This window comes from Heterocephalus glaber, unplaced genomic scaffold, assembly GCF_053883595.1.
Source record: "Heterocephalus glaber isolate CG9 unplaced genomic scaffold, H.glaber_assembly_v1.0 deba00000809, whole genome shotgun sequence".
Lineage (NCBI taxonomy): Eukaryota > Metazoa > Chordata > Mammalia > Rodentia > Bathyergidae > Heterocephalus > Heterocephalus glaber.
The window spans coordinates 11,745,888-11,771,396 of NW_028258163.1; the positions used below are offsets into that span (position 1 = coordinate 11,745,888).

The 25,509-nt window shown below is 39.8% G+C and overlaps 2 protein-coding genes and 1 pseudogene across 10 annotated transcripts in view; 2 read left to right on the plus strand and 1 right to left on the minus strand.

The window, feature by feature from the left end:
• Positions 1-2,129: 2,129 nt before the first annotated feature.
• Emc4 (ER membrane protein complex subunit 4) lies at positions 2,130-7,755 on the plus strand. Its single transcript, XM_004861489.4, has 5 exons — positions 2,130-2,357; positions 2,669-2,783; positions 6,360-6,513; positions 6,775-6,935; positions 7,189-7,755. Exons 1-5 carry the CDS (start codon positions 2,272-2,274, stop codon positions 7,222-7,224), a joined length of 552 nt encoding a protein of 183 aa, XP_004861546.1. The 5' UTR covers positions 2,130-2,271; the 3' UTR covers positions 7,225-7,755.
• Positions 7,430-25,509, minus strand: part of Slc12a6 (solute carrier family 12 member 6) — a 108,377-nt gene continuing 90,297 nt past the window's right edge. For all 9 annotated transcript variants that reach the window (XM_087207546.1, XM_087207545.1, XM_087207544.1 and 6 more), the window contains 11 exons: positions 24,791-24,889; positions 22,252-22,371; positions 21,396-21,500; positions 20,790-20,958; positions 19,168-19,363; positions 18,435-18,604; positions 13,978-14,109; positions 13,239-13,346; positions 12,852-13,036; positions 12,370-12,503; positions 7,430-10,689 (listed from right to left, as the gene is read on the minus strand). In XM_087207546.1, coding sequence (XP_087063672.1) covers positions 10,598-10,689; positions 12,370-12,503; positions 12,852-13,036; positions 13,239-13,346; positions 13,978-14,109; positions 18,435-18,604; positions 19,168-19,363; positions 20,790-20,958; positions 21,396-21,500; positions 22,252-22,371; positions 24,791-24,889 — 1,510 coding nt within the window. In that variant the 3' untranslated portion in view covers positions 7,430-10,597. The remainder of the gene's footprint in view (positions 10,690-12,369; positions 12,504-12,851; positions 13,037-13,238; positions 13,347-13,977; positions 14,110-18,434; positions 18,605-19,167; positions 19,364-20,789; positions 20,959-21,395; positions 21,501-22,251; positions 22,372-24,790; positions 24,890-25,509) is intronic.
• LOC106010771 (sorcin pseudogene) lies at positions 14,726-18,605 on the plus strand (annotated as a pseudogene).

Below are 25,509 nucleotides of genomic sequence, written 5' to 3' on the forward strand. Positions count from 1 at the left end.
CAGAGGTGGAAATCTTCAGCATCTGCAATCAAACTCCACCTATATCAAATAATTTGGAGTTAAAGAAAAACAAATTTAAAAAATAATACACTACCACTTTTGAACTGATAATTTAAAACATTTATAAAGATGGTAGAATGTGAATGTCTTAGTTACTTTTCTCTCATTGCTGAGACAAAATACCCAACATCCATAAGTTAAGGGAGAAAAGGTTTATTCAGCTCAGTTTGTACAGGTTTCAGTCCATACTGGCTGGCTCCAAGGCAGGGTGGCTTGGCAAAGGGGCATTGCAGGGCAGAACCAATTCATGGCAAGGAGAAGACGGCAAAACCAAACGAACAAGGGAGAAGACAAGCCTCTTTCTGTCCTTTATATTGTATCCGAGCTACTAGGACTAGATCAGTGCCAAACCAATCATTGGACTGATTTAGTAATCACGCACCCTTAATCTCAGCATCACACACTCTAGATTCAGTCACCTCTGAAAAAGCCTCACCTATGACCACGAGGCTTTGGGGGGACAGCTAGACATACCAATTTTTTCCATTGAGCATTTTAAATGAAACTTCTTTTAAAATCTGCACACTCAATTAGCAATTCTAAGACTAATTTAAGGAAATAAGAAAAAAACTTCAAGGATATTCACTGTATCGTTGGTTATAAAGAGGGTGCATTGGTTATAACGGGAGTGTAAGTAATGTGCAATACTGGGTTTAATTATGATATAGGTATCCAACTGAGTACAAACCCAATGATGCAGATTATTAATGACATTTAAACAGTGAAGAATATGTAGCAGGTACCATTTAATTACACAAAAACTTTCAAAGATAGATGATCTAAATTTACATATGAGGAAGTTGAAACACAGTGGCTTTAAGGCTATACAATTAAGTGATGAAGTCAAGATTCAGAAAAGAGGCCACATGAATCCTGAGCCCATGTGCCTGTCCACTCTCACAAGGCCACGTTGTCTGTGTGCAGGATGGAGATGAAATTATGTGCCTTGCAGGATTACTATATGAGTTAAATTTAAATGAACACAAATCTCCAGGTATGCAGTAGGCATACAGTACTTTGAAGCTATTAAATAACTCTCTGTAGGTCTCACAATTAGTGATGAAGCCGGGATTCAAAGTGAGGAATTCTTTTTTTTTCCAGTTATTTTTAAAAATTAATTTTATTGGTACATTTAAGGTATACAATATAATGACATTCATCATTGGAAATTTGCACCTTTATACAATCCATCTTGGTTCTTATTTTTTCCCCATTCCCCTGGTCTCCCTTCAACCCGTGAGGATTTCAACTTATTCCTGGAACACATAGTTCAAAAACCGTTTCTTGGGGCCGGGGATTTAGTTCAGCGGTTCCGCAGCCTGCCTCGAAAGCGGAAGGACCCGAGTTCGATCCCGGGTAACAACAACAATAAAAGCCTTTCTGGAAGGCTGAAGCAGGAGGACCGCGAGTTCAAGGCCAGCCTGGGCTGCACAGTGAGCTCGAGGCTGTCCTGGAACACGAACCCAAAATCAAAAAGCAAAATTAAAGATAGACAATAGGCAATAGGGAGACAGATCTCTGGCAAGTGGGAAGGGGACTAAAGGAGGAAGAGCGGAGGGGCAAGGGGTGTAAAAAGATGTGTCTTGACCCATAATGAATGTATTAATGGTGTATCGAAAGCTTGTGCTAATAAAAAAAAAATTTTAAGCAAAGAAGATTTTCTTGGCTTCAATTCCTAACACACAGTATGAGACTTCCCTTCTGGCCCGTAAAGCGCACCTCAAGAGATCAGGGAACACAGGTCTTATGTGGAAAGGGAGGAGCTTTAAGAAGCTGTAGATCGGCGGGTGTGGTGGAGCTCATCTGTAATCTCAGCACTCCGGTGACTGAGGAAGGAGGATCGTGGAGTTTGAGGCCAGCCTGGGCTACATAGGGAGTTCAAGGCCAGGCTGAACTGCATAGCGAGACCTTGTCTCCAAAAAAAAAAAAAAAAAAAAAAAAAAAGAAGAGAAAAGAAAAGAAAAAAGACAAGACGTAAAACTCGCCTGCAATTCTCCCAGCGCTTACCTAAGTACTCACTTCCCAATCCTCCCGCCGGCAAGTTTCTGGGGCTACAGTGACGTCTATATCATGCGCCGGAAGTGCGTTTGTGCAGTGCAACGCGTAAGCGGCGACTCTAGCGGGTAAAGCTAGTGGGGACGCTGGTGAGGCCAGCGACAAGGGTACCTTTCGACGTGAGGACCTCCAGAGCTTTAAAAAGCAGCAGTTGCCATGACAGCCCAGGGGGGCCTGGTAGCCAACCGAGGGCGACGGTTTAAGTGGGCCATTGAGCTGAGCGGGCCTGGAGGAGGCAGCAGGTAAGGGGCCTAGGCGAAGCCCGACATCAGAGCCTTCACCCCAGAACAGCCCCAGAGTAATGGGACCTGAGCTACAGGCACAAGTCTCAGAAGAGGGTGGGTGGCGCACAGACGTCACCAGTGGGGGTAGGTTTCTTTTCTCTAAGGATGCTTGTTTCGGTCCTCCCAATAGGGAAGGGATTGGCGGAGCCACGAGATAGCTTGATCTAATCTGGGGAGGTGCATCTTGAAGATCTTTACTTCCATGATTAATAGGGAAATGTGGGATATAAAGTTTGAAAAGTTGCATCTTGTTTTGGTTCTTTATTCAGGGGCCGAAGTGACAGAGGCAGTGGCCAGGGAGATTCACTGTATCCAGTCGGTTACTTGGACAAACAAGTGCCTGATACAAGCGTGCAAGAGACAGACCGAATCCTGGTGGAGAAGGTACAGAGTTATAGGTGTTACCGTAGTCCTTGGGCCAGGCCTGATGCATCCTCCTCTCCCAGGGAGAGAGATACAGTAGCCTTTAAACAGAATTTCTAAGAGCTTAAACTGCTTGAGATTAGTGTGACAGTAGTTTACATATCAGCTCAAGAATGCTTAATAACTGAGAAAATAAGTCATTTGTAACATAAAGTATAAGGAAGTAGGTGAAGATGATCTCTTGGTGGCAACACTTTCTAGTTGAAATCATCCTTTTCTATTCAAGTTCCTTCACACTACATAGTCAATCTGTCAGGTTATTCTGATTTTACCTTCAAAATAGATCCCAGGTGTGGGGCCCAGACCTGTAATCCCATGACTGTGGGGGCTGAGGGGGTAGGATCACCTGGAGTTTGTGGCCAGCTTGAACTACAGAGTAAGACACTGTCTCAAAAAACAAAATACCTCCCAAATCATATTACTACTTCCTACTGCCTTCACCTGTCATCCTGTTCCTAGCTACCACCCCCCCCATTTTTGCAATAAATTTTTATAAATCATGTACATACATACATATTATCAGTTCTTTTGAGTATAGTTTGTATATAATAATCTGCACTGCTGGGCGTGGTGGTGCATGCCTGTAATCCCAGCACTTGGGAGGCTGAGGGAGGAGGATAGCTGTGAGTTTGTGGCCAATCTGGGCTACATAGTGAGTCAAGACCAGCCTGAACTACAAAGGGAGACCCTGCCTAAAAAAAAAAAAAAGAAAAAAAAAGAATAATCTGCATTATGTTAAGCATGATGTTTTAACCTAAGCACTGTTGACGTTTGGGGTTAAATATTTATTTGTTATAGGGAACTGTATTGTGCAGGATGTTTAGTATCCCTGGCCTTTACTCATTTGATGCCAATAGTATCCTTTCCTAGTTGCAACAACTAAAAATACTTCCAGTCTTACTATATGTTTCCCAGGAGGCAAATCGCTGTCAGCTGGGAACCTCTAGTCAGCGATGGCAAACCTTTTAGGGACCGAGTGGCCCAAACTACAACCCAAAACCCATTTATTTACTACTTATTTATTTCAAAGTGCCAACACTGCAATTTTGTGTTTGTTTGTTTGTTGAGACAAGGGTCTCACTGTGTAGTCCAGGCTGGCCTTGAACTCTTAGTGATCATCCTGCCTCAGCCTCCTGAGTGCTTGGATTAGACCTGAACATCCGATGCTCGACTGCTGGGGCATTGCTGGGGTGACTTGGCTTGTGTGCCAACAGAGAGGGCTCTGTGTGCCTGCTGTGGCACACATGCCATAGGTTTGCCACCACTGCTGTAAAGGGTACTATCTGATGAGCTTTAACAGTGATATACTCCCATGAAACCCCATACTGGGGATTAAACCTAGGGTCTTTGTCTTGAGCTATATCATCAGCCTTTTTTGTTTGAGACAGGGTCTCTCTGTGTAGTTCAGGCTGGCCTCAAACTTGCAGCAATCCTCCTGCCTTAGCCTCCCAAGTGCAGGGATTACAGGTGTGCACCACCATACCCAGCCCTTTTTTGAAACAGGGTCTCGCTAAGTAAGTTGTCTCAGTTTCCTAGAATACTGAGATTACAGGTATGCACCACTGTGCTGGGCTAGAATGATCCTTTTAAAATATAAATGATTGTCATTCAGAACTCTCATATAGCTCCCCATTTATCATAAAAGTCAGTCTAAATAATTTTTTGGTTTTTTTTTTGGTACCGGGGATCAAACTCAGGACCTTGGGCTTGTGAGGCAGGCGCCAGAACCACTGAGCTAAATCCCCAGCCCCAGTAATGTTCTATGTAACTCTCATTTATAGCATTTTGGACATCATCTACATTTCTCCGTTTGTTGACTCTTCTAGTCATAATGCTTTCCTTGTTGCTCCTTAAAAGATCCCAGATGAGCTCCCGTCGTATCTCAGGCTTTGCATTTGTTCTTCCCTGTTCCTGGAATACTTTTCCTCCATTCAAATACCTGCATGACTTGATTGTGCATCTCCATTAGATCTCAAATGTCTTAGTGAAGCCCACTTTATGGCATTCTCTGTTTACCTATTTTATATTTCTCTGTATCATTCATGCATGATAGGAATGTTATATATTCTGTGTATTGTTTATCTGCTTTCTCTCTCTCGTAATGATTTTAGCATTCTTTTTTTTTGATACCAGGAATCAGACTCAGGACCTCATTCTTGCCAGGCAGGTGCTGTGCCACTGAGCTACACCCCGGCCCAGCTTTCTCTCTCTCATAAACCCCGTGAGATCAGGATTTTTGATGTATCCCTTGGATGGTGCTTGGGACTTTTCTTTCCTTTTCACAGTTCTGTCAGCCTTAATATTGCAGTGCTGTATGATCTTTGTTTCATGGGGTGCATGTGATTTTCACATGAAAATGACAAGGGCTACCATCAATCCTTTCCTTACCCTTTCCTGTTTGGGACCGGGATTGAACCCAGGGCCTTTGCTCTGAGCTACATCCCCAGTCCCTGTTTTTATTTTGAGACAAGATCTTGCTAAGTTGCCCGTGCTGGCCTTAAGCTGGGCTCAGCCTTCCAGAGTGTTGAGACTGCAGGCATGCACCACCACATCCAGCTTCAAATTTTCTCTTGATAAGTATTATCCTATAATTTTTCACCTTGGCACATCAATGTGAATACATACAAGCAGATTACTAGTGTAATGACCTAATTTTAAACGTAGATTATCATAAAACACATTTTTTAGAAGTCTGTTGTAAGAATAATTCTTTGGCCATTTATCTCAATGTAAGTAAACCAAACCAAGTGATTGATGTGTGTGTGTATGTATGTGTATATATATATATATATATATATATATATAATTTTTATATAGCTATACTTTAATATTTTGTTGGAATTTTTAGATTTAGATTCATGAGACTGACCTATAAATTTTTCATAATATCCTTAGGTTTTGGTATTTATGAGGCCCTATATAATGAATTGCCATTTTCAGATATGGTTTGTATACTTTGAATTCTGTGAGATTTGGCATTTTCTGTATGGCTCAGCAAGTGGTCAGTTTTTCTGTTTGATATGTTTGAAAAGGAAGTATATTCTGCAGTTACTGGCTACAATGTTACATGATTCAAATCTTCTATGTCTTAATTTGTGTTCTATTAGTTACTGATTGAGGTGTGCTAATCTCCCAGGATGTGGATTTATCTTTTTTTTTTCAGTTGCAGAAGGGACAGTTATAGCTGCAGAAGCATGACAAAAATAAGGAAATTGGGGCCGGGGATTTAGCTCAGTGGTTTCGCCATCTGCTGTGCAAGAGCAAGTACCCAAGTTCGATCCCCAGTACCAAAAGAAAGGGAATCTTTTAGCCAAAATTATAAGAAAAAAATGACATGGAACATCTTTAGAGAAAGTCTACCTTATCTTTGTAAAAGAACTTCCTGTGGTGACATGGTGACTAAAGAGGTGGTGAAATTGAGGAATTAGCTCAGTCAGAAGCAAGGTATTGGGAACTCTGTTCATTAGACTTTAGCATCAGTGATAAATATGGGACTGAGGGTACAGATTAGAGTTTAAAGTTGTGTGTTTGTTTTAGCGCTGCTGGGATATCGCCTTGGGTCCCCTCAAACAGATTCCCATGAACCTCTTCATCATGTACATGGCAGGCAATACTATCTCCATTTTCCCAACTATGATGGTGTGTATGATGGCCTGGCGACCCATTCAGGCACTTATGGCCATTTCAGCCAGTAAGTATTCTTGAAATAGTAACTTTTCCCTAAGTTTAAACAACTAAAGACAAATTCTTAAGCATAGTTCTTGGTTAGAGGGTGTATAGGGTGGTGGTAGTTCTACTGGTGGCATCGAGGGGACAACTGCTCATGATGGTTTTCTTTTTTCCTTTAGTGGCCTTATTTACTTACTTAGGGTCTGTATTAATATATGGTTACTTTGATTCATATTGGGGGAAAAAGTTATTTGGTTTTTGACAGCTTCTGTTACTCCAACAGCTTTCAAGATGCTAGAAAGTTCAAGCCAGAAGTTTCTTCAGGGTTTGGTCTATCTCATTGGGAACCTGATGGGTTTGGCACTGGCTGTTTACAAGTGCCAGTCCATGGGGCTCTTACCTACACATGCATCAGACTGGCTAGCCTTCATTGAGCCTCCGGAGGTAAGGCAAAAGAAAAGCTGAATTTTGGGCAGTGTAATGTGTAGTGAATAGCGGATTCATTTGATGGTAGGAGATTTCAGTTTTTAGAGTAATAAATATTAACTAATAAAAGCTATTAGGAGTCTGGAAGGATTGGGGGGGGGGCACAGATAAGGCAAAGTAGAACTTTGTAATCCAGAGTATTAAGTAACAGATTCAGGACATTACTTCAGCCCTCACTCGCTACTTACCTGTTCACTGTTCCTACTTTCAGAGGATGGAGTTCAGTGGTGGAGGACTGCTCCTGTGAACTGGAGGAAGAAGCACCCAAGGCCTAGGTATTTAGGCTTCATTTACTTCCTCCTCAAGCCCAGTGGCTCCTAAGTAATACTCTTAAAATAAGCATTCACACTGAAAAGAACCAAGACACTTTTCTCCATGGTGAGGAGACAGATCCGAGGAGGACAATGTGCATTTTATTACAAACATGAAGAAATTATATTGCAACCCTTGACTGAAAATAATGTAGAAAACTTTATTTGTTTCCAGTACAGAGCAAAACAACAAATAAAACCAGAACTGTATGTAAACAAAACAATGATTGCTGCTAAATCAAGAAGCATAGCAGCATCTCCTTTCAATAAATTAAATGGTTGAGAACAATGCTTTAAAAAGTTTCACAAGTTTCCTTTAAATCTATTTTCCTTAATATTTTACTGTTGTTTAACACAAACCAGCACATAAAAATTCTGTTGGAGACACTTGAAGATGTGAAAAACTAATGTTGGATTCAAATTATACATGATGAGAAAAAAATAAACCAGAAAAAAGAGCACATAAATATGCTTACAGTGTAACTGTTATTTAATACGCACAATAAGGAATTTTTAACATGTATAGGAGGAATGAGGACTGGTGGAATCCTTGGGGCCACAAGAATCAGAGGCAACAGAAGATAAAGAGCAGTAATGTTTTCCCTGCTAACAGGAACCTGGCACCTCTTGAGCAGACGCTGCAGTTCAGACTTCAGCTTTTAAGATAGCTCTGGAAGCCAGAGGGCCAGCAGTAGGAGAATGTATATTATTACCTGCCCTGGTAGAGTCATAGGTAAGACTTAAAAGCTAGGTCTTTTTCAAAAGGGAAGAGAAAGAAGGTTTTTATCTTCCCTCTTAAAACAAAAAGCCCCTTCCCCTAAGGTGCATTCTCTCAAGTTTTCAGTATTGCTTTATTTGCAGTGATTAAGAGACGAGACACTTGGCAGACAAACAACATAAGCAGCAATAGACATGAAATGCTGTAGACAAAGATGAGTATAAATCTGGCCTAATAACCATTCTTCCATGTAACAGTGATTGTGTGTTTTTAGGACTGGAATTGTGGCTATATTAATGGTCACCAATTCCCTTATCTCTTCAAAAGATTTCTTACAGAGCTCCACCCACAAATAATACTTCTAAAATTAACCTTTTTTTTTCTGCCCATATTTATCCTATGTGGAAAAAGTATGTAGCACTTTGGCCGGGGCATGTGTAAATGCTGAGCAATTTCTGGGCAGGCTGACTTGGAGAGTATGGATCTTTAAGATGCTGGGTCACTTACGCTCAACTATAGAATGGAGTGTTACAGTGGGAGTTGTAAACAAACTTTCTACCCTCTGCAGGAAGGAGCAGGAAAAAACTTTAAGATCCTGTCTGTGTTGGTACTCTTGAGTGGGCCTGGAGGTTGAAAAAAGAGCAAAGGAAGAAATCAAAATGACTCATTAAAAAAAAAAAGAATAGAACAAAATGACTCATTTCCTTAAGCTACCCTGAAGGGTTTTCTTTGTCCCTGTGGGTCAAATAATTACCTGTGACACAAGAGTCAGCTTGTTGCATATCCTATTGGGTAATCAAAGAGTGGCACTGTCATTAATGAAGTGAAACTTAAAAGCACCCATGAATAAAGGCAAGAAAGTGGTTTCTTAAATCCTATCTTGGAAAAAATAAGATTTCACATACTTGAAATTATTGCTCAGCCTCACAGTTTTCCTATGCTGGTAAGCCATGTGTTTTGTGATAAGTAAATTAGTAAGTAAAAAGCAGTATTTGCTCAAGTATTTCCTTGGCACATTTAGAACTTTCTGAAAATAAACCATAAACAGCAAAAGCCTATTGGCTTGGACAGTCTCAGTTCTGAGCCAAGTTTCTGCAGACAGATTAAATAATAAAAAAGAAAAGGGGACATGCTCTTTCTTTGGACAAGCCTTAACTGTGGCTTTGGCGATGAGGCCATAGGTTTCTTAGAGAAAACTTTCTTGAGTTGGGCCAATGCCAGGCTGTGTGCTACTTTTAAGTAGATAAGGAGAGTAGCAGCTCAGTAACTTTGGCACTGTGGAAAGAGTAGGGGTCTAGAACTTCCAATTTAAAGCTCTATTCCCCTTTTAAAAGATGGTTCAGGGGCCGGGGATTTAGCTTAGTGGTTCTGCTGCTTGCCTCACAAGTGCAAGGTCCCAAGTTCGATCTCCGGTACCAAAAAAAAAAAGATGGTTCAAAGCCTTCAGAGGATGATTTTAGCCAGTCATCCTACTGTTTGTTCCATATGACTTTTTTGACTTGTGCCTAACTTGGCATAAAAAGAAGGAAAGTAGAATCCACTGGTTAATGTATATCCTGACCTATATTTCTTATGTAACAGCTTGTATATCTTTCCCTTGTCACAAAGATACCACAGACTGTATTTCAGTAAATCTTAACAGCTACTCCTTGAAATTCCCTTAGTCCAGCAGTATGAAAAGAACCTAAAATAATTTTTACTAAGAAATAATTTCCATGGCAAAAGTGCCTACATTGTTACAACCACAGAATGGATTTTGAGTTGATGGAAACAAACAGCTGAAATACACACTAACACAATATAGATACTTAAACCTGGTATTTTGTGGAATCTTTTTTTTTTTTTTTGGTTCCAGGGATTGAACTCAGAACCTTGTGCTTGCAAGGCAGGCATGGTGCCACTGAGTTAAATCCTTGTCCCTAGAATCTTGTTTTTGAGGAACAAAATAGAAGCTGCAGCCACATTTCAGGTTTGGAATATTAGTACCCTAACTTAAAATTTAAAAGTCCTAGAGAGCAGTAGATACACTAAAGAAAATCAGCTAAAAAAGGTTTCTATCTCAGCTTGCTATGAGTTGTCTTCATGAGGATAAGAGGTCTCCATGTTACTTGGCCATGAATTCTTCAGTGAGATGAGGCTGTCTATCTAGCTGTTTCCTCTGTTATCACTGAGCCGTGATTTCTGAGACTGATCTTTAATGCTGGATATGTACTTGTTTTTTGTCTTTAGGTGAATTTCTAGCATCCCTTTTACCAATTCACTACCTTCAGAGGTGTTGAAGGGTTCCTGTTTGTTGACTTAGCTTATTAACTCTAACTTGTTGTCTACTGGTAAAGAAATGGCTTTTAAGATTTGATCATTCTTTTGATGTTGAGGGAATATTTGCTGCTTCTGTCAGATCATATGGAAGCCAAGGACAGATCTATTTGCTCTCTTGCACAAGGACTTGAGGCCAGCTCATCAAGAGTTTAGTTGTGATGGGCATAAAACATGGGCCTCTGAGTGGGAACAGGAGAAAAGAGCTGTCACTTCAATGGAGGATGGAAGCCATTTAGGAAAGCTGAGACCAAGCAGAGTCATTTAGAAGTAGATTATGAATAAATGGTGATCACTTCACTGCCACCACCCCGGACAAGGAGAACTCGTTCAAGTCCCTCAGTGAGCACTTCTAGGAACTCCATATCTTCAGAATTTGTCAAGGAAACAGGCAGAAGGAGACTATACTTTACAAACTGGCATCATGATAATCTGAGTATCTGATCACAGAACTGCAAAATCAGCATGCTTTTCATTAATTACATATATACTCAGAAAAGTCTGAATTTTAGATTAACTCAGTGAAGTAATCAGGGATCTAGTCTCTTTGCATATACACTACAAACTCTATAGTTTGTTAGATATTTTCTAAATGTTGCTTAGAAATGGGGAAGTAATATTCTAAATAATGAAATAAGATTAAAAAAATGCAAAAAAGTCACAATAGGGCACTTAGTAAGAACCCTACAAACATCTAAGTAATGTCTAAGTGAAGTTGCTTGTCAGATTTCCTGCCTATTGTTTTCATTTTTTTTTTTTTGTACTGGGGATTGAACTTGGGTCCTTGCGCTTGCGCAGCAGGCAGCGAAGCCACTGAGCTAAATCCCTGGCTTGTTTTCATTTTTTAAAACTTTTCCTTAGTGGACTGGTAGGACTAGACCAGTCCATGTTGCTACATTGCTGAAGGGTCCCCATAAAAATAATCCTAGGAAAGATTAGAAGTCCCATTTGACCCAGCTATTCCCCTGCTGACTATCTTCCCAAAAGAATTAAAAAAATCATGCCATAGCAATATATGCGCACCCATGTTTATAGCGGCACAGTTTGTAATAGCTAAATCTTAGGAACAGCCCAAATGCACATCAACTGGTGACTGGATAAAGAAAATGTGTGTTTTTCTTAATAAAATGGAATACTAAGCCATAAAGAATGAGAAACTAGAGACATTTATAGCTAAATGGATGCACATGGAGGCCATACTCTTAAGTGAAATAAACAGCACACGTGTAAATACCATATTGTTTCTGTGGTGTGAGAAACTGAAAGTGTAAATGAGGATCAAACTGTATAACAGATAATTGTGAAATACAAAGAAAAGGCTTGAAGGGGAAGTGGGAGGGGTAGGGGAAAAGAAAGAAGGGAAAGGAATAAATATGAGAAAAAGAAAACAGAAACAAAGTCTTTGTAGCTAGGGAGGGTGGAGGGGTTGAAGGGAGGGCAGGGGAATGGGGAAAAAAAATAAGAACTAAGATATATCAAGGTACAAATTCCCAATGATGAATATCATCATATTGTATACCTAAAATGTACCAATAAACTTAGTGCGGAAAAAAAAAAATCCTAGGATGAGAGTATGAACAATCCCTAAGTCTTTTCCTTCACTGCTTCTCTCCTAACTTCATTGAGACGAGGCTTTGCAGAGTGTGTAGAGTCTGAAAAGGATAAAGGATGTAGGTATTCTGCCTCTAGGACTGTCACTGAAAAGTTGAAATCTGGTTGCAAATGTACCACCCAAAAAGACTTATTAAGGTTCTGAGAGAATATAATATACCTCCAACTTCCCAAAAGGAGATTAATCAGTCTTACAACCCTGTAAAACTCTGCCTGGGCCGAGGATTTAGCTCAGTGGTTTTGCTGCCTGCTGCACAAGCCTAAGGACCCGAGTTCGATCCCCGGTACCAAAAAAAAAAAATCTGCCTAAGATTTAAAAATCTTCCTCAAAAAAGGTAACTAGGGCACAAACGATGACTTAAACTTACCTAGTTGTCTCATCTAAGAAACAGGCTAAGATTTCCCCCACTAGCAGCTCCACTCTTGGAAAGGATACAGTTTTCATCACCCTCAGGGTTTCGGGGTGGTCCTGGCATATTCAACAAAACAAGCTTTGCTTCATGGGACTTGTTTACTATAACCTCATTGAGCTTCACTGCTGTATGCATCCGTCTCACATTAGACTGGTCCCTGGGTGGGGAAGACAGAGATAATCAAGGAAAAATGAAAACTCGTCATAGTGAATCTTAAAAACTTGATAATCAGAGCTTTTTTTCCTTTCACTATGATATGACAGGTAAAATAATTTCCTTATATATCTTCAATTTTTTCATTCTGCATTTACTTATTTTATAAGCAAACAGTATGGACATGAAGTACATGGAGAGAAAGATCGCTTGTGTACAGTGTTTAATTGAGAGCTATGGCTGGAGTTAAGCGAAATGGACAGATTCCATTCTGTGTGTTCAGGTAAAGTCACATGTATGCCACTGAGTAGGATACTACATTTGTGGTAATCTTGATTGTGGGAAGACTTACGGACGCATGTTAAGGAGGTCCTGGAATCCTTCCATTGACTTGGCTTTTTGCCCTCGCGATGCCATGTACTTGTCCTTTGTCCACGTCATGTGTACCTTCTCTTGATAGGTTTCTGTCTCTTCATCCTCATCAGAACCAATGCTGGTCAGTCGCAGCATTGAGTTCCGGTCTTTCACCAACTGTGCCTGAGGAAGGTCCAACATAGTTTTTCTACCTAATTTTCTCATGCATCAACTATTTTGAAACAATAATGAAGTTATATTGGGATAACTGATAAAAGGAGAAGGAAAGAATTTATCACTCAGTGAAAACAATACAATATCATCCCTTTCACTGACAAGACTTCACAGAGCCAGGGTGAGACAGATCAGTGCAGCAAAGTCTCACCTCTCTGTCTCGTTCTGTTTTGGAGAGCCGCATGTGCCGGAGCATCTGAGACCTCTGCTCCATCATCAGAGTGCGCTCGTAAGTATAAGCTGATATGTCACTGTCATGCTGTCATCACACAAAGTGGGCAAAAAAGCACAAAAAGCATATTTTTATTTCCACTCACTGACTTAAATCAGAAAAAGTATAATAATATAAACCTAGCTTTCACCCCTATTTTGTTCCATCTTTGAGTTACATATAAACACATTATTTTGGGGTTATAGATTGAATCCAGAGGCTTTAATTCTTCTCTTTTTGGGGGTACCTGGTATCAAACTCAGGACCTTGTGCTTGCAAGGCAGGCGCGGTGCCACTGAGCTAAATCCCGGCCCTAAGTCTTTTTATAATCTAACCATTATATGTGTTTGCTTGAAACACAAAGTTTAGTTTTTTCACATATAATGTATCATGTGTGATTTTAAGCATGAATTAAAAATAAAATATATATAAAACATAAGAATGTGGCTTAAATATAAGGGCTATGGAATAAACAAGAAAGCAAAACCAAAAAGCATTATCAAACACATATTATTTATGCATTCTACTTATATAGGTCAACAATTAAAGGTTTTATTGGAATTCCAGGGTTAACCCACATTTAACAGAGAACCAATTTCCAAAGTAGAAAAGGTTCTAGAAGACTGGGTGGGGGCTGGGAGAATGATGATCTCTTCTATCTCAAACTCCATTTTCTCACCATTTCCACCACTTCTACCTCTGCCTCAATGCGCAAGTGATACAGGAAGGTGGCCAGGTCCTTCTTCATCTGTATACTGTTGTCTTCTAGTTGGGCTACTGTGAAGATTCGTATGCTGCATTTTCGCCACACCTGACAAGTACCACATGTGTATGGAAAATTAGATCCAATAGTACAAAAAAAAAAAGTTACTTCCTAAAACACAGGCATTTTGGCCTAGAATAACCTTCCTGTGGTATGTGGGTATTTTTTCCTAGCTTCCTGCTTAATTCATTATCAAGGCAAAAGATTTAATTTATTATTATGGCAAAAGATTTACTAAGCAACACATTAAATACAGTTTTAAGGAGTTCTTAATTTTTTAACAAGAAAAAAAACTAGCAAGAAAGGAGAGATGGCTTGTGTGATATTACAAAATATATAGCTGGTCAGCATCCCCACTGCCTGGCATTTAACTCCTAAAATCCTTGGTATCTTCAAGTGATATGTTTTCTATGCTATTGAGTTGACCCACAAGCTAGCAGTTCCTACATACGCAGCTTCAGGATGGGGGCTGGTAAATGGAAAGACTCATCCCAACCCCTAACCTCTGGGGAGGGTAGAGGGGCTGAGGAGTGAGTAGATTACCAATGGCAACATAATTAATCATGTCTGTGGAATACAGTTTCCATAAAAACCCTAAAGAACAGGGTTCTGGAGCTTCTGGATAGCTGAACATGTGACATCTCCTGGAGTGACCAGAAAGAGCATGGCAACTCTGTGCCTCTTCCCAATGCATTGGCCTATGAATCTCCTCATCTATATCCTTTGTGATATTCTTTATAATGAATCAGGAAATGTAAGAAAATGTTTCTCAGTTCCGTAAACTACTCTGGAAAATTAATCCAACCTAAGGAAGGAGTCATGGGAATCTTGGTTTACAGCAGGTCTGCAGAGGCTTGCAATTAGCATCAGAAGAGGGAAAGTGGTCTTTTGGGACTCAGCCCTCAACCTGGCTACCTCCATGTAAACATTGTCAGAATTGAATTAGAGAGAGGATACCCAGCTGTTACCCACTGCAAAGATAACAGCTTGCTTGATGTGTTTGGGAAATAAACCCTGAACCCACACATCTATGTGAGCCATTCAGAAGGTGCTTTATTCAGATAGTACAGTAATGGCACCACACATGAGGTACTTAAGTAGTCTTACCAAAGAATGAGCATACACGTGCATAATCTACACATACCCACATGCACACATCCCTCAGTCTTCCTTTGACAGACTCTTGCTTTATTTTTTAAAGGTGTCTTCCACTGTGTTTCCCAAGGGCTTACATGGTACTTTATTAATTCGCTGAATTTCACTTGGAGTTAGATTGGTATTAAATACAAAGAAATCTTTTTCTTATAAAGTTGAAACTAAGATTTTGGGAAAGCCAAGAATAATCCCAACTTCTCAGATTCTAAGACCCTACACTATACAGTCAAAGAAGAACTATGCACCAGGTGTGGCGGCACGTGCCTATAATCCTAGCACTTGGAAGGCTGAGGTAGGAGGATTGCTCTGGGAGGGGGAGGGGGAGGGGGAGGAGGAAAGAAGAAGAAGAAGAAGAACAACAACAACTACCACTATGTGTCTAGTGAACTAGGACAGAAGGAAGAAAAACTTCTTAAAAAGTTGTCTAGGGCTGGGGATTTAGCTCAGTGGTGCCGCTGCCTGCCTAGAAAGCACAAGGTCCTGAGTGTAATCCCCAGTACCAAAAAAAAAGTTGTCTAGAGTCTGCACCATAGTGTATCTGGCAGGTACTATCCAGTTGGCTATGGAGGGGCCCCCAGCGGGCCTACCTTTCCCAGAGATACTCGGGACCTGCTATATGGCTACTTTGTTGCAGTAGCTGGATAGTCTGGGCAAATAGACACTAAGGAATTACAGAACTATCTGAAGACAATCAGGCACTGCTGGAGAATAAAAACACTTTAATCTGGAGACCTGTCAGTTTATGGTTTCAATTCGGGATTAAGATATGTCTGGCACAATGAGTTTCAATGAGTTTAAAGGACTCTGGGGTATGCTGAAAGGCTAGAGACAACATTTCATCAGTTTTGATAGTGATAGGAGCAGAACAATGGATCCTCAAGAATTTTAGGAGACCCTGACAGCAATGGGCTTTAGCTTGGATCCTCAAACTGAATTCAATTGCAAAATGGGATAGTATCAGTGGGATGATCACCTTTGACAGCTGTTATCACCTCCTGTGTCAAACTGAAGGCTCTTATAGATAGCTTTTGAAGATGGGATTCTTGTCAGCGAGGTGTTATGATGATTTCATTAGGTCACATATTCATGCTTTTAATAGTATACAACAGGAAGACTGAAATGGGTGCCCCAAAATGTTGATCTGGCCATCACTGAGAGTCAGGGTCATGTGCTTGGCTCTTTCCTTCCTACCAGTTTCCCAAATATTCCCTAACAAGCAGGTATTACATATAATAGAATTTAAAAATCTTTTTTTGGGGGGGGGGGTACCGGGGATCTAACTCGGGACCCTGCGCTTGTGAGGCAGATGCTGGAACCAGTGAGCTAAATTCCCAGCCCTAAAAAACAATTTTTAAACCATGGGCTTTCAGTAAGATCTACATCTAATGCTTTCTGCACCTCTTACTTTGTGGCTTGGTCACTTTAGATAACTTCAAGAGTCTGTATTCCTGTCTTTGAAAAGGAAATAATACTTATTTCTTGGGTAGTTTGAGATATGAAAAAGTGTGTTGTATAACAAACAACAACGTTTCTTAAGTTTAAACTGGCCTAGTTTGGCTTTGTTTTGCAAGAAAGCTTAACAAATAAAACACAATATTAGTATATTTTCTCCTTGTAAGCAGTATCTGTCTTACTTCATGGTACAATGTGAGCATTACCATTCAAGTGAGCAATTTATCAACCAATGATAATAAAACAGTCTTCTATGTTTCTTCATCCCTATTTCACTAATATATTTTTAAATATTTCTTATATATATTTCATAAATACTTTTTTTTTTGGTACTGGGGATTGAACTCGAGTCCTTGTGCTTTCGAGGCAGGCAGTGGAACCACTAAGCCAAATCCCCGGCCTGTTTCATAAATACTTATTTAATCCTAACTTATGTGTTCATGTCAAGTAGTTATTCCCAGGTTGTATGTCAGAGTATGAAGCATTTTGCTGTATCTTACATAGTCTAGTTTTCATCGTAGACCTATTGTCTGTGTGGCCACATAGCTTTCCCTGCGCACGGGCTGCCCAGAAAAGGGTCAAAAGGTGCCTAGGGGACCAAGAGGCAGGAATTCTCCCTCAGTGTCATGATACCTGCTGCTTCTTTTAAACTCACCAGGGTCTCTGAGGAAATCATAGTTTAAGGAAATGGTAATTTCCTGGTGAGTACAAGCAGTAAGGAAGGTTACTGCTGACCCAGAGTTATGGGACCATCCTCTCCTATTGATAAGTCCCAAATATGCTATATTGATGTTGGTTCTGAATTTGCTTTTGGGTAGATGCCAGAATATTATAAACCATGCTTCTGGTATCATTCAATTAACTCAGTTTCTTTTTTTTTTTTTTTGGTACCGAGGATTGAACTTGGGACCTTGAGCTTGTGAGGCAGGCGGTGGAAATACTGAGCTAAATCCACGGCCCAATTAACTCAGTTTTAATTATCAATACAGTACTTTGAAACAAGTCTCTTTATCTCCTTTATTGGTCCCACCGTTTCTTCCCAGAAGCATGGAGCTTAGTCTTCATTACGTCCTTGCAGTTAGAAAGCTTCCTTCCCCTTGGCAAATGTGACACAGCCCCCTCCTTTCTTTAATTACAGCCGAACTCTTCATTACAAGTCTCTCATGTTTCCTTACTGCTATTTTATGTTGTTGTTCCATTCATTGTATACTTGCAGCACAACCTCCTCCACTTCTTTAAAACTGTTTCTTTGTCCATGTATTTTTTTATTAAAGCACATAGTTGGAGCATGGTAAAGCTGTGCACTCAAACTTATGTACTTCAGCTATTTGGAGGATTAAGTCCCTCAAATCACTCCAACTCAGGGTTGGATTTTATTTTAGAGATGTGTGCTTTGGTCTTGTACTTTAAGAGATTCATGATTTCTAAGCACATTTCACACACTTCCATGAGAATGTGCTGCCAGAGGCCTGGTGCTTCCTGGAGACAACTGGTATAGACTTGCACCACAGCAGTCATTAAATTAAACCTCTCACTCCTGTGGAGCCAAGGTGGATACAGACTTCAGCATGTTGTTCCAGGTGATATGTTAGACGGTCTGTGAGACTCTGGCCTAGACTTTGTTTTGGGTACATTACTATTTCAGTGTTCATCTTATGCTATAAATATAAAAACCAAAGCCACTGTATATGCAAACACTATTTTTTAACCTTATAGTAAATGTAAAAGTCCTTCAAGAAATACAAATAAAAAGTTGTCTAAAATACCTTGTGCTGTTTCAGTAGGAATGGTAATAGCATGAGCATCCCCCCATCATGCACAATCCACCACACATCAATGTTGCCCTCAGAAAATTGCTCCACATTGCTGGGAAAGAAGGAGACATTTTTAGCCACCAACAGAGCAAGATGAGCAGCAGTTGTCACTCGAACTGTGCCTAGGGAGAAAAAAAGATTCAGGATAAGCAGACAATAATCTTTAGGCTTGCTTTACTTCCCACCAAGTTAGGGAAGCAAGGAAAATACTCTTTTGTATTTCTTTGAAGAAGGTGTCCTTAGGTATCAGTAGGGTTACCTAAGTCACAAAAATCATGGCGAACAATCTGAACAGCTAAGAGAAGTGGGCTGAGTACCATGACTGTTACTATACACACTCTGACTGCTACATTTCTAAGGGGGTTATGTAAACTTGGTGGACTTGGATGCTGAAGGACAATCCTAACTCCTGCAATAATATCAATATGAAAAATCATAAATGAAAATATAGAAAATTAGCAGATAATTCCCAGGATAAGACTTGACAGAGATAAACAGTTTGTGAACATAAATGTAAAAGGCTGGAGAGGCTGGGTAAAGTCAGGTTATTACTACTAGTAGTTTTTTGGCATCCTTAATAAGATCATGTTTCAGTGATGGCATAATCCCTACTTTAGGAGGCTGGGGGTGAGGTTAGGGTGACAGACTATTTGGGCTCTCAGGTTATTTGGGAAAATGTTTTTACCAATAAAAGTTTTCCAAGCACGGGCATCTTCACTCTGACGCCAGCCATTAGGCCAGCCCATCACCACCGTGTTGTGCTTCATGCCCCCAAGGCCACACGACTGGATGAGGTGGGAAATGCCCTCTCGCAATTTGGCAGCGACCACCAGCTGGCTGAATCCTTTTACCTTCTCTGCTTCCATTAGGTGCTTAATGGTCTGAAAGAGACAGAGTACCTCAACAATGAACTGCTTTGCCCTGGACCTTTTAATTCATTATTCCTCCTCCATACTGGGTTCCCTATCTCTTTTTAAAACTGGGCATAAGACTCAATCTCCTATAGATAAAGTCTAAAATATTAAAATGGTTCCAATGAAACGTCATCTTCATTTGTCTTTTTCATTTTTCTTTCTTTTTTGAGACACAGCCTCACTATATAGCCCAGGCTGGCCTCAAACTTGTAATCTTCCTGCCTCAGCCTCCTGAGTGCTGGGATTACAGCCATGTGCTACCATCCTGGGCTTGTCTTTTTCACTTTCTAAGTGCTTACTGCGTACTTTTACACCTATAGCTGATTGTCTACGTGCAGTTTCTCTGACTGTCTATTCTATTTTTCCTCCTTTGTTAATATACTTATAAACTAAGAACAGGAATCTCCACAAAGAGAATATCTGGCATACTTTCTTAACTGACCAGTAGGAGTTTCCTGGTGTGAACACAGTCTCTTTTCTTCCTCAACCCTGGTCCCAAGCTCACTTATCTTCCAAAAAATTCGATCTGATGATTCAGTTCCACTGTTAGCATTTGAGAAGTTTCCTTTTTGCTACTTCTATTCTTGAATCCTTTTTGAAATTTTAAATGTGACAATTTATGATGCTTATATTTGATTACTATTATTTAGTCAGATAATATCTCATTTACTCAACCCTTTTGATAAAAAGGGGAAGGGAATAACGATGTGGAAAATGCACCTGATTTTTCCAAAGGCACAGATTAAGTCAGTGGTATAGTAGGGTAAGAACCTTGATTTGCAATCCTGTGTTCTTTTTATTAACTTTTACCATAATTCCAGACTCATTTTTCTCAGCATTCTAGTTTTTAGGGTTTCAAAGGATTCCAAAATGAAATGTAGTAAAAATTTTGAAATACAATTAAAAATTTCTCCAAATAACAGGATTAGTTCTATCAATTCTGGTAATTATCAGAGTGATATGACTTCCTTCAAGCAGAACTTTAATGTTCAGTACAGCTAACTGGAAACAGCAAAAGAATCTCGCTTATGATATCATGTAAGCTAGTAAAGAAGAAGAAAAGCTGTTCTTGGCATCCTCCCTAGAGTTCAATGGATAGATTAACTTATAAAACATCTGTCAGTGCTCAAATCAATGTTTAGAATTTATCTGGAAATAATAGTTACCCTTGATAATCTTACAGTTTAGTAATGCTTTAGGGAAGGAAGAATAAATAAATATTTTCTGGCTCATTTTATTATTTGGGAGAACATAATTATTCAGAAGTCAGCACTAAATGGGAAACCACCTACCTCACACAGGAAAGGGATTAACCTAGAAGTCTAAAGTCTTACTACTTAATGTCACAAAGCTGTAAGCTTTTCCATTAAGTCAACTAAATCTTCACTCTTACCTGCTCAGCAGCTAAAGCTTCACCATAATTTTCCAGGAAGTTCCCCACTATGACAGAGCCCACAATAGTGAGACCCTTTCCTGCTTTCAGCTGTGAGGCAAATGTAAGGAGGCGAGGATGCTTGACATGTAAGTCTTCGTCTAGTTTCAGCAAAACAAGCAGCTGAGGCCTATGAAAAGGGAAGAAAACATTTTGGGTTGCAGAAACAGAATGACGATTCCATCCTTTGATTCAGGAGAACTGGGTAAAACACATAATTTGACAGAAGAAAGATCAGAGGAATGACTACATGAGGGTACTGGGTTATTCTGAATGCTCAAATTGATCAGTCTTCAAGGAAAAATAACAAATGATAGAAATCTAAATCACAAATCTCATGAAGAAAAGGCAGTAAGGATTTAGGAGAGTTCAAAATAGGTACTTTCCATCCATTCATTTCCTTATCTGGTAATCAACAAAGTACAGGTTTCCACGTATTAGCACAGCGCTACTGAGTTGATTTTTTTTTTTCCCAGTACCAGCGATTGAATTCAGGACCTTGGAGTTGCCAGGCAGATGCAGGGCCACTTAGCTACATCCCTGGCCCCTATTGAGTGATTTCTTTACCTCCAGTTTTTAGTGTGTGGAGGTCCTTCCTCCAGCCGAAGCAAAGCAAACCTGGCTGCACTGAGTGACAGCCCACGGATACCATCACCCCATTCTTTCTCAGCTCTGGGAGAAAAAAGAGAAAATAGTAGAGAAAGATTTAAAATACAGGAAGCATAATTTCAAAAAAAGGTTCACTTTAGAAAGTAAAAGTAACATATACACAAGGTAGACATTTAAACTCCTATCAATGATGTATATGTTACTAACATTGTGAGCCAGGTGAACACCACCATGTACCAACAGACTGCACTGCACAAACACTTCAGAATAAAACTTGGAAGAGTCAGTCTTGTACATCTATGCAAAAGCAACAATGTAAAATAGCAATTTGTATTAGGAAATTATTAAAGACCCCAATTTAAGTTATTTTAAAAATAATTTAAAAGTAAATGAAAAAATAACTTAAAAGTAAAATTCAATGTGATCTTCTGAATCAGAATGCTATTTATTCCACATTTCTGGAAGTTATGAGGTTGTAGTTACAAAATTATTCAGGGATAATTTCATTTTTATGTCACAGACAATACCTTGATTGAAGAGATTACTGAAAATATTTGTATTGTGTTCTTTGTTTAGTACTAATCATTATTATTTAGATACGTCCTTTTAGTTATTTTCATGATCCATGCATACTTTCTTAACAGGTTCCCCTTGTGATGAAAAAGTTGTAAGATGATTAAGAGAATTAGGGATGCAGAATATAGTTGTGGAAAATGAAGTTATCTAGGTCCTTAATGTAATTTTCATTAAACTGAATACAAAAAAATAGGTAGTCTTGAGAATTTCAGCAGTGATCAAGTTAAAATCCACTCACCCCTGGTACTCAATGTACTTGTAGATCATACCAGCTATTACCATTGCTACGATGGCATAATACCAGGAAGAAATGAACATCAGAGCCAGACAGATACTCATTCCCATGAAAGACAGGGCCCTAGAAAATTAAAAACAAAAATATAAAGAAAGTATCTAAGTGGAAAAATAAAAACCCCAAAAACAAAAACAATAAACCACGTGCTAAAGGTGCCAGGATTATATCATGAGCCACCATGCCCAGCTCTGTATTTGTTTTTTGGGTTTTTTTGGTACTGGGGATCGACCTTACACTTGTGAGGCAGGCACCACTGAGCTAAGTCCCCGGACCTCTGTATTTGTTTTTAGCAGTGCTAAGGAATGAACCCAGGGCCTTGCAACATGCTAGGCAAGTGCCCAACCACTGAGCTACATCCTCAGCCTATGTGGCAATGCTGATTATCTATAGAAGTTTCTAAATGCTTATTCTCAATTTCTTAGTTGTCTTGTCACAAATTGGCAAGTCAGTAGATATATACTGGGCCCCTTTGTAATAGAAGATGCTTTCCACCAGTGTAAATGAATAAGTACTCTACACAAAAGTCATCTGTAGTTATGAGGATGATTAGTTAATAATCATTTGGAAAAGCAGGGATTGAATGTACAGTTGGAAATGTTAATAACTCTATAATCTTTAATTTTTTTCATATAAATATTCCCCAAACTTTTATGAATATTTGATTAGCATAACCACAGAACTCACTGAGAAAAATCTGCCACTGGTTTTCCTCTCTCCCTCCCTCTCTCTCTCTTTCTTTCATTTTGAGTCAGGGTCTCACTGTGTAGTTCAGGCTGGCCTCAAACTCACAGCAATTCTCCTGCCTCAGGCTCCTGAGGATTACAGGTGTGGGCCACCACGCCCGGCTGCCGTTAATTTTCTCATAGACTACTGTATAAGAGAAACTTTGTAGGGTGATGAAGTGTTTTTTTAAATCAAATAAATTGGGTAAGCAACTGTATTTACTGAAATTTTTCTGTGTACAGAGTGAACTTCTGAGCTCTGTGATGAATTTTAAAGCATGAATAGGAGAGTTGTTAACCTGAAGATTAAAATCTACTAAAATAAGAGAATAGAAGCAAAATAGCAACACAAAAAATATTCTTAGTGAATTTTTAAGTAAAGTTAAAGGTAGAAAGAAGATTAGAGGTGTTAAAATCAGTTGAAGGTCTAAATTTCTGCCAGGTAAAGGTCTTATCACTGCCCACCATTGGTTAAGTGAAGGCAGTAAAGGATCAAGGGAAGTTGGCAAAGTGGAAGAGACCAACGGGTATGTGCATACAGAACCTAACTAAAGAACTCTAAGCTTATAAGAGAAAAGACATGGGAAAGAGATGGGATAGTAGCCAAAATTTTGGATGACTCCATCAGGACTAGGAAGGCTCAACTAAAACAGCAACAGCAACAGCAACAGCAACAGCAACAGGAAACAGCAACAGCAACAGCAACAGCAACAGCAACAGCAGCAACAGCAGCAACAGCAGCAACAGCAGCAACAGCAGCAACAGCAGCAGCAGCAGCAGCAGCAGCAACGTTCCATTAAGAGCCTTACTACACACTAGGCACTCTACTAAGCACTTCAGATTTATGAGTCCTCTTTTACAAATGAGTAAAATGAAATTTTACATGGCTATATGCTTGAAGATTACAAGACAGTAATTAGCTGAGATATTAACTTGGGTTGCCTGTTGCCATAGCCCACATTTTTTTTTTTTTGGTACCGGGGATCGAACTTGGGACCTTGCGCTTGTGAGGCAGGCAGCAGAACCACTGAGCTAAATCCCTGGCCCCCATAGCCCACATTTTTAACTAATAAATGAAATTCTCTTAGGGCTGAGAATGAAAAATGATGAGAATTATCAGAGTATAAATAGAAAGGGATGAAGTCTATTGCTTAGCTAAGAGGGAAACAGGAAAATAGCAAAGGGAACACCGTTTAACCTGAAGAATGAAGGAGGCTAAGCTGGGCATGAGAGAGGCTGAGGCAGGAGGACTGCAAGTTGGAGGCCTACTTGGACAATTTAGTGTGATTTTTTGTCTCAGAATAAAAAATTTTTAAAAGAGTAGGAGATGTAGTACAGTGAATCATCTCTGGGTTCAATCCCCACTACTACCAAAAAGAAGAAAAAAATGAAGGAGGCTGGAAATATTTCATAGTTTTGATCTTTATTTTTAGTGGGTATTATAGGTTATTATCAGGTGGAATAGGACGGCTAAGATTCAGATGAGAACTTAATATTGAAATAGTATGGAGGGGCCGGGGATTTAGCTCAGTGGTTCTGGTGCCTGCCTCACAAGCGCAAGGTCCCGAGTTTGATCCCCAGTACCAAAAAAAAAAAAGAAATAGTATGGAATGGTTGGCCTAGAAAAATAATTGTATCAAAAACCCTGAATGCGGGGGTAGGAAAGGAGGGAGGGTAGGAAGATGGAGGAAGAAGGGAAGAGGATGGGGGAGGGGGAAGAAATGGGGGATGGGGGAGGAGGAAGAGTGGAAAAGACTCACCAGTGGTAGTAGCGGAATCGGGGTCTCCAGTTGGGTGTTCGAAGTAATGTCTGCAAGGCACATGCCAAGTTCACAAAGAGGTAACACATGAGGAAAAACCTGAAGAACAAAAAGAGAAAAAGAGTAAGGGCTGGGGATGTAGTTCAGTGGTACACCGCTTGCCTAGCAAGTGTGAGGCCCTGGGTTGCATCCTCAGCACTGCAAAAAAACAAAACAAGGGCCAGGGATTTAGCTCAGTGGTTCCAGCGCCTGCCTCACAAGTGCAAGGTCCTGAGTTCCATCGCTGGTACCAAAATACAAAACAAAACAAAACAAACAAAACACCCTTAAGAACAATGACTATTATAAAATGATTCCTTGAGGTTTATTTTAAATCACTGGAGACCTCTGATGTAATGAAGCCCATTTTTAGACCAGTAACCCTTGATTAAATAAGCAGAGAAATTTAAACTTCTTTCCACAAACCCACTCATGCTATGTTTTCTCTCAGCTGATGACATTATTACTGTACCCAGTTGTTTATAGGATAAACCAGGTTTCTTCTTCCTTACTCATCTTTGTTCTAAATTCACTTATCAAGTCTAATGAGATTCAACTATTTAAAAATCTGGGTTGGCAGTGCAGCAAGAGCACTTGCTTAGCATGTGTGAGTTCTGGATTTAATGCCCAGCACCATCATCACCAAAAAAACCCCCCAAAAACAACCAAGTATGGTGGCA

Coding starts and splice junctions, on each gene's coding strand:
- Emc4 (XM_004861489.4), top strand. CDS start 2,272: ATGACAGCCCAGGGGGGCCTGGTAGCCAACCGAGGGCGACGGTTTAAG. Junction 2,784..6,359: donor ACCGAATCCTGGTGGAGAAG/GTACAGAGTTAT, acceptor TGTTTGTTTTAG/CGCTGCTGGGATATCGCCTT. Junction 6,514..6,774: donor ACTTATGGCCATTTCAGCCA/GTAAGTATTCTT, acceptor TTACTCCAACAG/CTTTCAAGATGCTAGAAAGT.